Below are 12086 nucleotides of genomic sequence, written 5' to 3'. Positions count from 1 at the left end.
TCTAAAATTTTTCCCAAAAGTGGGATTAAATTACCCCTCCTTTTGAATACAAGTGATACACTAACATTTTTGGAGGTGAACTCCCCAAGTCGATTGGACAACCAATGGTGGTTTGTGATTTAAGCTGCACCTAGAAACCGACAAGATGTTGAGAGTTCTCTCAATGGAAGTATAACAAAAGAGGGAGAGAGAGAAACAGAGAGCCACACAAGTTTTTGGTGGGTGCTGAACACCCTAATCTTCTTTTTCATTCATTTATATATGTGTTTGAGTATTGTACATAACCGAGGTAAAGGCACAGTGACCTTTAAACCCCACAACCTCCCACTTAAAGGATAATGTTCCTTTAAGGGAGAACAACCAGTGAGCATACTATCCAATGCCCATCAATACACGACAATACTCAAACCACTAACTAGGTAGACTCTTCGTCAGCATATCTGCAGGATTATCATCTGTATGAACCTTGACAAGCTCTATGCGCTTGTCCTCAAGTACCTCCTTGATGAAATGGTACCTGACCTCAATGTGTTTGGTCTTTGCATGAAAGTCCGGATTTCGTGCTAGCTGAATAGCACTCATGGAATCACTATGCAATGTCGGTACACCTGTATGAATCCCCAAATCTCCCACTAGTCGATCAAGCCATATAACCTCCTTGCAACCCTCTGTGGCTGTGGCATACTTAGCCTCTATGGTAGACAAAGCAACACACTTTTGTGTGCGAGACATCCACAACACTGCACCACCTGCAAAGGTGAACACATAACCAGAAATGGATCTCCTACTATCCACATGCCCTGCATAATCTGAATCTGTGTACCATGGTACATGCATGTCTCCTCTACCAAAGCAGATGCACATCTCCTTGGTACTCTTCATGTACCTCATGATGCACTTAATTGCTTCCTAATGCCTCTTTCCTGGATTAGCCATGTACCGGCTAACAACTCCCACTGCAAATGCAATGTTTGGTCTAGTAGCTATCATAGCATACATAAGACTCCCAACCGCTGATGCATAAGGAACCTTGGCCATCACGGTCCTCTCCTCATCTGATTTGGGACCTTCTGTATGACTCAGTTTCACATATGGAGGCAATGGAGTACTCACTACCTTCCCCCCCTCCATATTGAAACGCTGCAATACTTTTGTAACATACTCCTATGAAAGCCAAAGGAGTTTCCTACTCCGATCACGCGTGATGCGCATACCAAGAATATGACCTGCAAGTCCCAAATCTTTCATATCAAAGGCCTCATGCAACTTGGCCTTTAATGCATCTAGCTCATAAGTATTCTTGCTAGCCAATAGCATATCGTCCACATATAGTGCCAGGAGTATCAGGCTATCATCCTTAGCCCTTTTAGTGTAGAGGCAGTGATCAATTTCACTCCTTCTAAATCCCTGGGACCGAATAGGTTCTTGCTTAAGACCATAGAGACTCTTCTTTAGCTTGCAAACTAAATGCTCTTTGCCCTTTTCTTCAAAGCCTTTCGGCTGCACCATGTAAATTTCCTCATGCAGATCCCCATGCAAGAAAGCTGTCTTGACATCCATCTGCATAAGCTCCATATCCTCTTCTACCACTAGGCCAAGCATGCATCTAAGTGTGGTCATCTTCACAACCGGAGAGAATATCTCATCAAAATCCACATTCTTCTCTTGCTTGAACCCTTTAGCGACCAAATGGGCCTTGTACCTAGGCACATCATCACCTGTGACCTTCATTTTGTAGACCCATTTACATGGCAATGCTTTCTTTCCATGTGGCAAAGAAACCAAGTCCCAAGTCTTATTCTTCATAAGTGAACTCATCTCTGAATGCATACATACTCCCACTTGCGTTGATCCTTGCATGTATCATAGCCTCTCTATAGCAAGAAGGCTCCCTGCAATTAGTAAGCATCACATAGTCTACCCCTAGAACAAACCTATCAGGCAGTCTAGACACTCTAGATGATCTTCTCAAGGGCATTTCAGCTTGCTGTCCCACCTGCATATCAGCCACATTTGGATCATCATTTCCACCAATAGATGATCCATCATCTACCCTTGATTGTATACCTATGGGAGTACTTGGTGGTACCATTTCTTGCACATTTGGTGCATGGATAGCTTGCTGCCTGTCAACATATGCAGGTGGATTCACATCCTAGAAAGTGATTCTCCTCATTTCCACATCCCTCATGGGTGCCTTATGCACCTTCTTCTCATTGAAGGCTACATCATGGCTGCATATGATCTTCTTTGCTTCTGGATCCTAGAGACGATAGCCCATCTCTCCACTTTCACCATAACCCAGAAAGATGCATTCCCTAGACTTAGGATCTAGCTTCTTTCGAAGCTCTCTTGGCACATGTGCATATGCCTCACACCCAAATATATGCAAATGAGAGTAAGAGGGCTTCTTGCCACTCCATGCCTCTTCAGGAATACCACCATCCAAACTCTTACTAGGTGATCTATTGATCATGTGCACTGCAGTCTTCATTGCCTTAGCCCAAAAACTACCAGAAAGACTTGCATTAGAAAGCATGCATTGCAACCTTTCTTGAATGGTATGGTTCATCTTTTCTGCAACTAGATTTTGCTCTAGAGTATGAGGGGATGTGAGCTCCCTCTTAATCCCACATGTATCGTAGAAATGTTGAAAGTCATGAGAGAGATACTCTCCACCATTGTCACCCCATAGGCATTTAAGCATTCTACCTGACTTTCTCAACCAAGGCCAGCCATATTCAGTCCCGCCTAATGACCATGTAGGCATGGGACCACATATGTCTAAATTCACCAAATCAAGCTTTTCAAAATCTTTCTTTCCCCTTCTTTTATGGGCTGATTTAGTTTGCTTCCCATAGAGACAGTGCTCACAAAATTCAAAATCAGAGAAACTTAAATGCAGTACATAACCCAAATGGCATAAGAGTTTCATCCCATTTTGACTCATATGGCCCAACCGGCAATGCTATAAAGAATTGCTTGGCTGCTCGGTTATTACAACAACATGATCAAACACCCTTGATACATGCAAGGGATACAAAGTCCCACACTTGGCACCCCTAGCCAAAAGCATAGAGCCCTTCTTAATTTTCCAACTCCCAGAACCAAAGATGGTCTAAAAACTAGCATCATCTAGTTCACCCGTTGAAATGAGACTCTTGGTCAACTTAGGCACATCTCACATTTTTTAAAATAAATGCGGACCCATTTGCAAAAGAAAACTTTATGTCACCTGTTTCCATTATGTCACATGCATAGTCATTTCCAAGATGAACACAACCTGTCTTTCCACTGTCATAAGTGGAGAACCATTCCCTATGGGGAGTAACATGGAATGAAGCACCGAAATCCAAAATCCAATCCTAGGAATATGCATCATCTGAAGTGGTAAGCAACTCTGCAAATAAACTAGACATGAAGAGAATGTCATTGTTACTATCATGTGTGACTGCATTGATCTCCTCGATCTTCACTTTTCCTTTGTCCTCCCTTGGACTCTCTTCCTTTTGATTTGCACCCCAATTTGCATTCTTTTTCTTAGCCTTTTGCTCTCTTTTAAGCTTGTAGCAATCCTTTTTCATGTGGCCCTTCTTGCCACAATGGTGACACTCAATGTTTTTGGCCCTGGACTTGCTACGGGACTTCCCTCTTTCTTGAAACTTTCCCCTGAACTGTGATCTGTCCCTTTGCACATTTAAGGCTGCATCCTGCTTGTTGCCTTCCATTGACTTCCATCTAATCTCCTCGGCCAACATCATCAAACTTCAATACTCCACTAGGTGTAGAGTTATTGATAGCAGTACGGAAAGTATCCCATGAGGATGGTAATGAGCATAAGAGAAATATTGCCCTCATTTCCACATCAAAATTTAGCTTTTGAGCTTGAAGCGATTGAAAATGATATTAAATTCATTCAAGTGCAAAGCTATGGATACTCCCTCCTTCATGTGCAACTCAAACAATCTCTTCATGAGATAGACTTTGTTTGAGGTAGTCTCTTTCTCATATGTAGCACACAGCTTTTTCCATAAAGCTTATGTAGTCTTTTCAGTGACTACTATGAAATAAACTGTTTCCCCAAGATGAAGTCTAATGGTAGATTTTGCCAATGCATCCAACTCATTCCATTCATCTGTGGACATAGTTGTAGGCTTAGCTACAATCCCTTGCAAGGGTTTTATCTGCTTCTTTTGAATAAGCACATCCCTTATCTATTCTTTCCACAAAGAAAAGTTTGTCCCATCAAACTTATTAATCTTAAAAAATTCCTTTTCAGACATGGAAGAGGATGCCATGATGCAAATAAAGCAAAATCCCAAATGCTAGTGCCTACGAGAGAGAATCACACCAAATACTAGGTGCACCCAAATGTGTATGCCACAATAGAGTGAAATATCACCAAAACTCAAAGCTCAGAGCATCAAAAGATATAGCTGACTCATGTGCATGTACTATGCATCCATATGAGCAAATTTGGCCCAAAAGAAAATGCCAACTGTAATGGCAATCCAAAATGCAAATAAGTGCCATATGGCTCAAGCATAAATACCATCCATGGGCATATGCATCAACAATATCTCATCCAAGAGAGCATAACACTATCAATGCATCAATTGCAATGTGTTAAAGTTGTCCCTTAGCATAAAATAGCATCCATGTGCAAAGCGTCCATAAAAAATAGCATCTCACAAGGCAACCCGGGCCTATCAACGCATCTAATAAGAATCGCAATGCATCCAAATGCCCTATAAATCATCGACTACAACCCAATGCACACCACAAATGAGTGCACATGGCTCAAACTGCAACCAGAGTGATCTGCAGAAGGTATACTCTAGAATTCATGGTCCCATGGCAATGACTACTACTGAAAATAGAACCAGAGATGCCTCAAAACATGGGCACCATTGCATAATCGGACTTAACAAGACAATCTACAAATATCTCTCTTCTGTTGGAGCTCCAAAATCCCAACCGATGAGTGAGAAATCGGAATCAACACTTATCCACTACCAGGTGGCATAAATCTAAGGTTTCAAAACCTCAAAATGAAAAATGCATAACAAAGAGATGAAATCAAATACACAGAGATCTATAACTCTGAAAATACTCCACCGAATCGCACAAGAACTAATAGGTAGGGGTGTGAAGGCATTCGAAACGCAATGGGACAAACGGTTTTGGAAACCGTGATCCCAATCACTGGGTCCAACACACGGACTGAAAAACGTTTTTGGAAACTGAACTGTTTGTAATCTCCACCAGAGTGCGAATGATGAGCAACATAGAAGTTTTAGGACCTCTTGAGTCCACCGGAACTAACAGATCTACAAATGGTTACTCCAAACTTGAGTTCTAACACCCGGGTAGAAAAACGTTAAAACTGACACAGTGAGTCAGAAATCCAACGAAATGATCCCAAATTCAAGAATGAAGGTGTTTCCAAGCTCTTGAAGTGAAATGGACACCAAAAGCAAGCAATGGTTGCCTCTAAAAGTTAATACGGAGTCTTTATCATTGAATGGAATAGGGAAAAGCTCAAAAAACGACTTTTTCTTTGAAAACACTTAACAAGCTCTCAAAACCACTTCACAAAACCAAAGTGACTTTTCCAAAGGTTCCTTCAAGTCTCTGCGCACTCGGATGCAAGTAAAATCACCCACAAATCTTCCCATAGAGCTTCTCCTTCCTCCCATAGATCTGCTGAGCTTCCAGGCATTCACGCACACCCAGTTAGATCACCCGAGCTCTGATACTAGTTGAGAGTGCTCTCAATGTAAGTAGAACAGAAGAGGGAGAGAGAGAAACAGAGAGACACAAGTTTTTGGTGGGTGCAGAAGATCCTAATCTTCTTTTTCATTCATTTATATATGTGTTTGAGTATTGTACATAACCAAGGTAAAGGCACAGTGACCTTTAACCCCCACAGATGTGGAAATAGAGAATGAAATGGAAGATCAAGAAATATATGGGTTGGAAGCTAGCACTTCTAATAACCCTTCTACTAGTGTCTTGGAACGTGAAGATAGCTTGAGTTCCTCAGAAGGTTTCTCATACACTGACTCCAAGGACCTCAATCTACATGTTGAAGATATGCGAGACCTGGCCACAGATGATTGAGATGATGATAATCATACTCATGAGGGAGATTCTAGTGAGGCTTTGATAACATAAAGGAAGAAGAGAAAAAATGATACAATATGTTTTTATTTGTCAATGGATTTCATTATTGGAAGGTGTTGGGTTAAATTCACCATGCTAATGTGCTGGATAGTTAATGCTAATGTACTTGTGCAAAAACTTTGATGCTTTTATCGATGATGTGTATTTTCACAGAGCTTTTTAATGCTTTTATCGAGATGCTTATATCGATGCTTTCTTCAAAACTTAATGCTTATATGGATGGTAATATCAACGGTAATATCGATGTCTTGGTATCTCTCTGCTTATATCGACAAACGTCATTTTCAATGCAAAATGAAGTAAAAACCATCAATGAACAACATCAAATAAAGAGGCTAATGGTAGTAGTGTCGATCGGTTTTCATGCAAGTATTGGTTGTTTTGATGCTCTTTGTTGAAGTAGCACCTTCTTGTAGTAACACTTTCTACACTTGACATGTCCACAGCTCATGACCTCACTAAATTAATTTTGGATATATTATAAAGCTTTTAATAGCACGTCAACACACAATTCCACCTTTGAAATTAATACCTTATTAGTACTAGAAATAATTGGGTGGCATAAGGACTCAGATACAGATATTGACTTAGCATTATGGGCATACAAAACGGCCTTTAAGGTAACTACATGCATGACACCGTTTTGATTGGTATATGGTTTGCAGGCTATTGTCCCAATGGAATTCATAGCATTAGGTTTGCATATTTTGGAGGAAAAGATGAGCCCAAAAGAATCCATGCAGTTCCAACAAGAATAGTTACTTCTATTAGAGGAGGATGACATAAAGCATGGGTGAACCGGAACACTAAGTTCAAATTGTTTAAAGTGAGAGATATGATATTAGCATATAATTCCAGACTAAGAAGATTCCTGAGCAAGTTTAAATTGAGATACCAAGACCCATACTGGATTGTGAAGGACCTGAAACAGGGGACTTTTTGGATCATAGATCTACATGGCAATGTGTTCTCAACACTAGTTAATGGATTCCACATGAAGCCATTTATAGGAGTGCATGAAGTGACAGCTCAGTCGGAGGATCCAAAATCAAAAATCTTGGTCAGGGCAGTAGCTGGGTATGATACGAAGAAGGTGGAAATGCCTATTCAATGGAGTGATGGTTTGCACATGTGGGTCAAATCAAAGAGATGCTTAAATATCACACGATTGATTCCATGTATCGGTTCACCGTTATCTTAGTCCTACAAATGGGTTGACATGTGTGCAAAATTGACTTCACTGATTCAAAACTCAACATGCGAGTCCTCCTAATTAGGTACAAATAGACCATTGCCTATAACAGACACTATAAGCACCACTTCACAAGCCCAAGGTGACTCCGATTCTCAGACACAATCAAAAAGCATGGGAAAAATAAAGGTGTCTTTGGGATCATCTAGAACATTGCGTTCCAAAGCCTTGAAGCTGGAAGAGTTCGAGGCGCAAGTGGTAGAGTCAGCCTTGAAGCAAGCTAGGCGAGTAAGTCAGTATGCTATCATTGAATAGTCTCCATTTGTGGATTGTAAATTTTATTTGGATGATGACATATGAAAAAATATAGTTTGGTTAAAGAAGATGGAGCTAGAGGGCTGCCATGACTGCTAGTATGGTGAAAGTAGCAGATCAATACATAGGCTGATGAGCAGTTTACTCGATACAAGAATTGAGGGGTTACGTAGCACCGGGAGTTGAAGTGATGGAGCAGGTTGTTTCTTAGGTGTTTAATCTACCATGGTATCTAGATGAGATGTGGATGCATTTATAAAGTTAGAAATAAGATGCACTTCATAGCAGATGGTTGCAGAATTCGGGATGCCTCAGACAACTAGATTCTATTACATGATTAAAAATTACAGAAACGTGGTGAGACAAAAGCAATGTTTATGGTTTCAAGAGCACATAATATTTGTTACTATATATGACTTCATGTTAGAATCCAATTACTCCCTTATTCTTTCAGCAAAGAGTGGATGTAAATACAACTGGGCAGGAATAGTTCATGCTAGAACAATGGGAGAAGTTCTATGTATAGAAACATGTAGATGTGTGGCACAATTGAATCTTAGAGAGATACTGGATAAAACTTTTTGAGTATGCAGATACAATTACATGGCCAGAACAACCTTTAAAACAAGGGAATGATGCCTCGGGGGGGTCACTATGTATAAACCCTCTATATCACGTGCGTTCAAGGCCTATATTTAAAATCCCTTATCTGTAAATTTTTTCATTAATAAAATGTACCCCTTTTCTATACAAATCTGTAAATTTTTTCCAAAACTATTTTAAATAGTCCCTTATGTATATTTATTTTTGTAAATTTTAGGAATAAAAAATATCCTTCTATCGAACTCACGTGATAGGGTTACATATGATGAGTGACCCCCCCGAGAATGATGCAACCAGCCCAAACAAAATACCATGCATAGAAGAGGAAAGGGTCATGTTGAAAGAAATCAAATACACAGACAGGGACAATGATGAGTCCTACAAGAGGGTTAAAATTGTTGAAAATGTATTGCCATCTCCACCTCAAAGTACTAACTCTACAAGATGAATCAAGATGAAAAGTTTAAAAACCACATGAATAATAAAATAACTAAACTACAAACTGAGGTGAGGTAGGTCATAGAGGAAAATGCAGGGTGGACTCAAAAGATGAATCAATTGCTGTGACAACAAAAGGAAGCCAAGGAGAGGGAAGTAGCTAATATGATGATGGTGGGAGAGCTACAACAGCAAAATGTAGAGATCATGGAGTTTATTGATTGCAAAAACCAGTATGGTTGAGGATATATATATAAGTGGTTAGTACAGGTCAAAAGCACTCTAATTGAACAATTAAATATCTTGATGGCAGGAAATTCAAAAGCTTCCATTGAGAATATAATTTTACAAGCAAAGGTGGATGCTCTGACAAACGTAGAGGCTCAGAGTAACATCATGAATGATGAGGATGCACTTGAGGTAGAGGGCATGTTCATGAGCAGTAAGAGTGTGGAAAAATTGCAAAGAATGTTTTATGATTATATGATCAAAATGTGGTTCAACATAAAAGAGAAACTACTAGCTACACTTTAGCCAACATCTAAAGTACATATTAAAACTACAGATTCAATTTGAGTGACCATATTATAGGAGCAGTTGGAGGTCTTGCAAAAAGAGTTATATGAAGAGAAAACATCAAAGCATATCATATTAGAAACCTGTATCTCTGAGTTGGAATATTACCAATTCACAGAAGAAGAGTTAACATCTAAAGAACAAGAGGTAGTCAGTGCACCAGATACTAAAGTGGGGTCCAATTTTGCAATTGCAAAAGAAGAAGAAGAGGATGTGTAGACTAAACTAACAATGCATACTCAATTCAATGATGAGCAAGAAGAGTTAGATCTACAGTCATTTGCAATATAGACAGTCTCATAATTAGTGGACAAAATTTGTTATATATCAGAAAAAAGGAAGCAAGTAGGGCTCGTGGGAGCACAAGGAAGGTTGGGAAGAGATGAAGATCATGGGCCAATTCATTTGAATAAAGAATTGAAAAACCAACAACTTGAGCTATAAAAACATGTTGAGCACTTAGAATTTCACCCAAACTGATATTTTTAAGACCACTCTACATTTTCTGGGCTACAACAATATAGTCATCATGAAACACAATCGGGAAACTGTCCTTAGTCACCTGCATGTGTTCCAATAGCAATTTGCAATAAGACGCTCTGCTTAGCGTATTGTAGCATCAAATGCCTTCTTATGAATCATATGAGATTCATCATCACTGTGCTATGCACAATGCTGTAAATACCTGGGAGATTATCCACATTGATATGGCAACTTTTAAGGTGTTGCTTGAATCATGATCACTATATCCAAGGAGTCATGGACTAAGTACAAAGAGTTGCAAGAAAAGGAAAGTCAAAAGGGAGGAGTTCATGGGAGGTCTTGGAAGACAACTCAAGCGCCACACCCTCATAACCCCTTGAGGTTTCTAGAAGGTATAGTTAAAATGTTGTGTCGTAATGTTGTGATGCTAGCTATGCAATGAAACTGAGTAAGGGAAACCACTATGTTGTGACTTTGCATTGCAATATGGATGAAGAGAGGCTAAAAAGCGATTTGAAAACGGAGCGATGGGGGAATGGAAGAAGGCAAAGGGACGTAGAGGAAGGGTAAGATTGGAAGGGAGTCATGATATCTAACCATCCACTGCCTAGCATGTGAAGGGAGAGTCGCAAGATGTAACCATCCATAGATCCCCAAGACAAACTAGACATGGCATAGCCTTTGATCCCCACTTCCCCTTGATCAACACATGGCATATTAGCCTTTGATTGCCACATCAATCAAATAAGGAATATAAGAATAAGAAGAGAATGGATCCTTAGCTTTTGAATGCTTGGATTCTACCGGGGACTTCATTTGTGAGCATGTGGTTCTAAACGTAACAGTAATATAGTCATGATACCAATAGTCCTAGACGCACCATAGAAGGTAGAGGTAGGATTAGAAGCCACGACAAGCTTCATGATGCCCGTGTGTGTGTCATGTAGAGAAATGGTCGATGATGCTCGAAGATATTGAGTAGCCCAATAAAGAGAATTCCACGGGCCTCACGATGTGCTCAACTTCTGCTGCACTTTGGTGCTTGCAATCGCAGTGCGGCCACCTTGGTGGCATCGTAATAGATGGCTGTGAACATGGTTTGGCCTAGACGTATAGAGTCTATTTTCCATGGCATTGCCACGATATCATTAATTCATTTTACATAGCCTAATGGTGATAAGGTTATTAAAACATCACATCCATATAACCTTTTTTCCCCTTCTTCTTATTATTAAATACATATGAAGATGGATACAATTAAGTCTTTGCTCAACCACCATAATTATAATAGTTAGTCAACAAAGATTTCTTTTATCCCATTAAACTACACTGCACAATGTACGAGACAAGGCAAGCATTTAACCTTTTCTCAAATATCTCATAGATGTAGCAGACTAAACTAAACTTTGGTAATGGACATCAAAATTTAAATATGAGATACTAGGTTCAACATAGATGTACAAATACTTAAAATTTGGGGGACATTAAAACTGAAATATTAGATATTAGGTTCTACATAGAGTGGGGGAGGAGAAAAGGAAGGTGGGGAGGAGAGAGAGAGAGATTTACTTGTAATATTACATTGCTAGATTATTTTATTATAAAAGCAAATTGAATTTCAAGGTGATATCTTTTGGGCTACTTTAACAATAGCTCTCTTTGTCTCTTTTTTTTTTAAAGCCTTTAATTTAAGGCAATTATTTGAGAAAATACAATCCAAGAACTCTCTCTCTCTCGGAAGTATTTCATGCAGCTAGGGAACGTGTGGCATCAGGGAGCTGCCGCGTGTAGATGGTTGGTCCGTTGGGCCACCAAGCTGGGCGCCGTTACTCCGATGCATGGCGAGAGTGGATTGGGCTTAAATTGTGGCTACGGTCATTTTGGTGTTCGTCCGAGATAGACGCATGTAGGCGTGATCTTGTATCATCAAAGTGGGCTTGTTGATGGCGCGGAGCGATTGGTGTCTTGGGAGCACTGATAGGGACGATTGGAAGGGGCATATGAGGTAATGGAGGTTGGATTGGTTGCGCAGGAGGAAGCGGAGGAGCCCGCCGAGTGACACTTTGTTTCGAGGGTGGAGGATCAGAAGTATCATTCAAGTTATTCGTTGCATCAGTTGTAGTCTCGTTTAGACGAGATTGAGGTGTTAATGCCTGATTAGTGGGATTTGTTGCAGGTACAGAGATGAGGGAGTCCTCATCAAAGACGATAGTGTGTGCGAAGAAGAACCTGGAACGGGCCGGATCATATAATCTGTAGCCCTTGACTCCATGGGGCTCGCCATAGCCAACAA

The 12086-nt window shown here is 40.1% G+C and overlaps 1 protein-coding gene across 1 annotated transcript in view; it reads left to right on the top strand.

Annotated features, from left to right (window-relative positions):
- LOC147888381 (pentatricopeptide repeat-containing protein At2g33680-like) overlaps positions 1-9529 on the top strand; it is a 34407-nt gene extending 24878 nt beyond the window's left edge. Inside the window, exons 3-4 of the mRNA XM_087392149.1 lie at positions 9048-9154; positions 9326-9529. Coding sequence (XP_087248275.1) covers positions 9048-9154; positions 9326-9529 — 311 coding nt within the window. The remainder of the gene's footprint in view (positions 1-9047; positions 9155-9325) is intronic.
- Positions 9530-12086: the final 2557 nt, after the last annotated feature.

This window comes from Dipteris shenzhenensis, chromosome 21 (assembly GCF_047967505.1).
Source record: "Dipteris shenzhenensis isolate YYH24624 ecotype China chromosome 21, Dip_SZ_1.0, whole genome shotgun sequence".
Classification (NCBI taxonomy): Eukaryota; Viridiplantae; Streptophyta; class Polypodiopsida; order Gleicheniales; family Dipteridaceae; genus Dipteris; species Dipteris shenzhenensis.
This window is presented reverse-complemented; position numbering and strand designations above follow the sequence as displayed.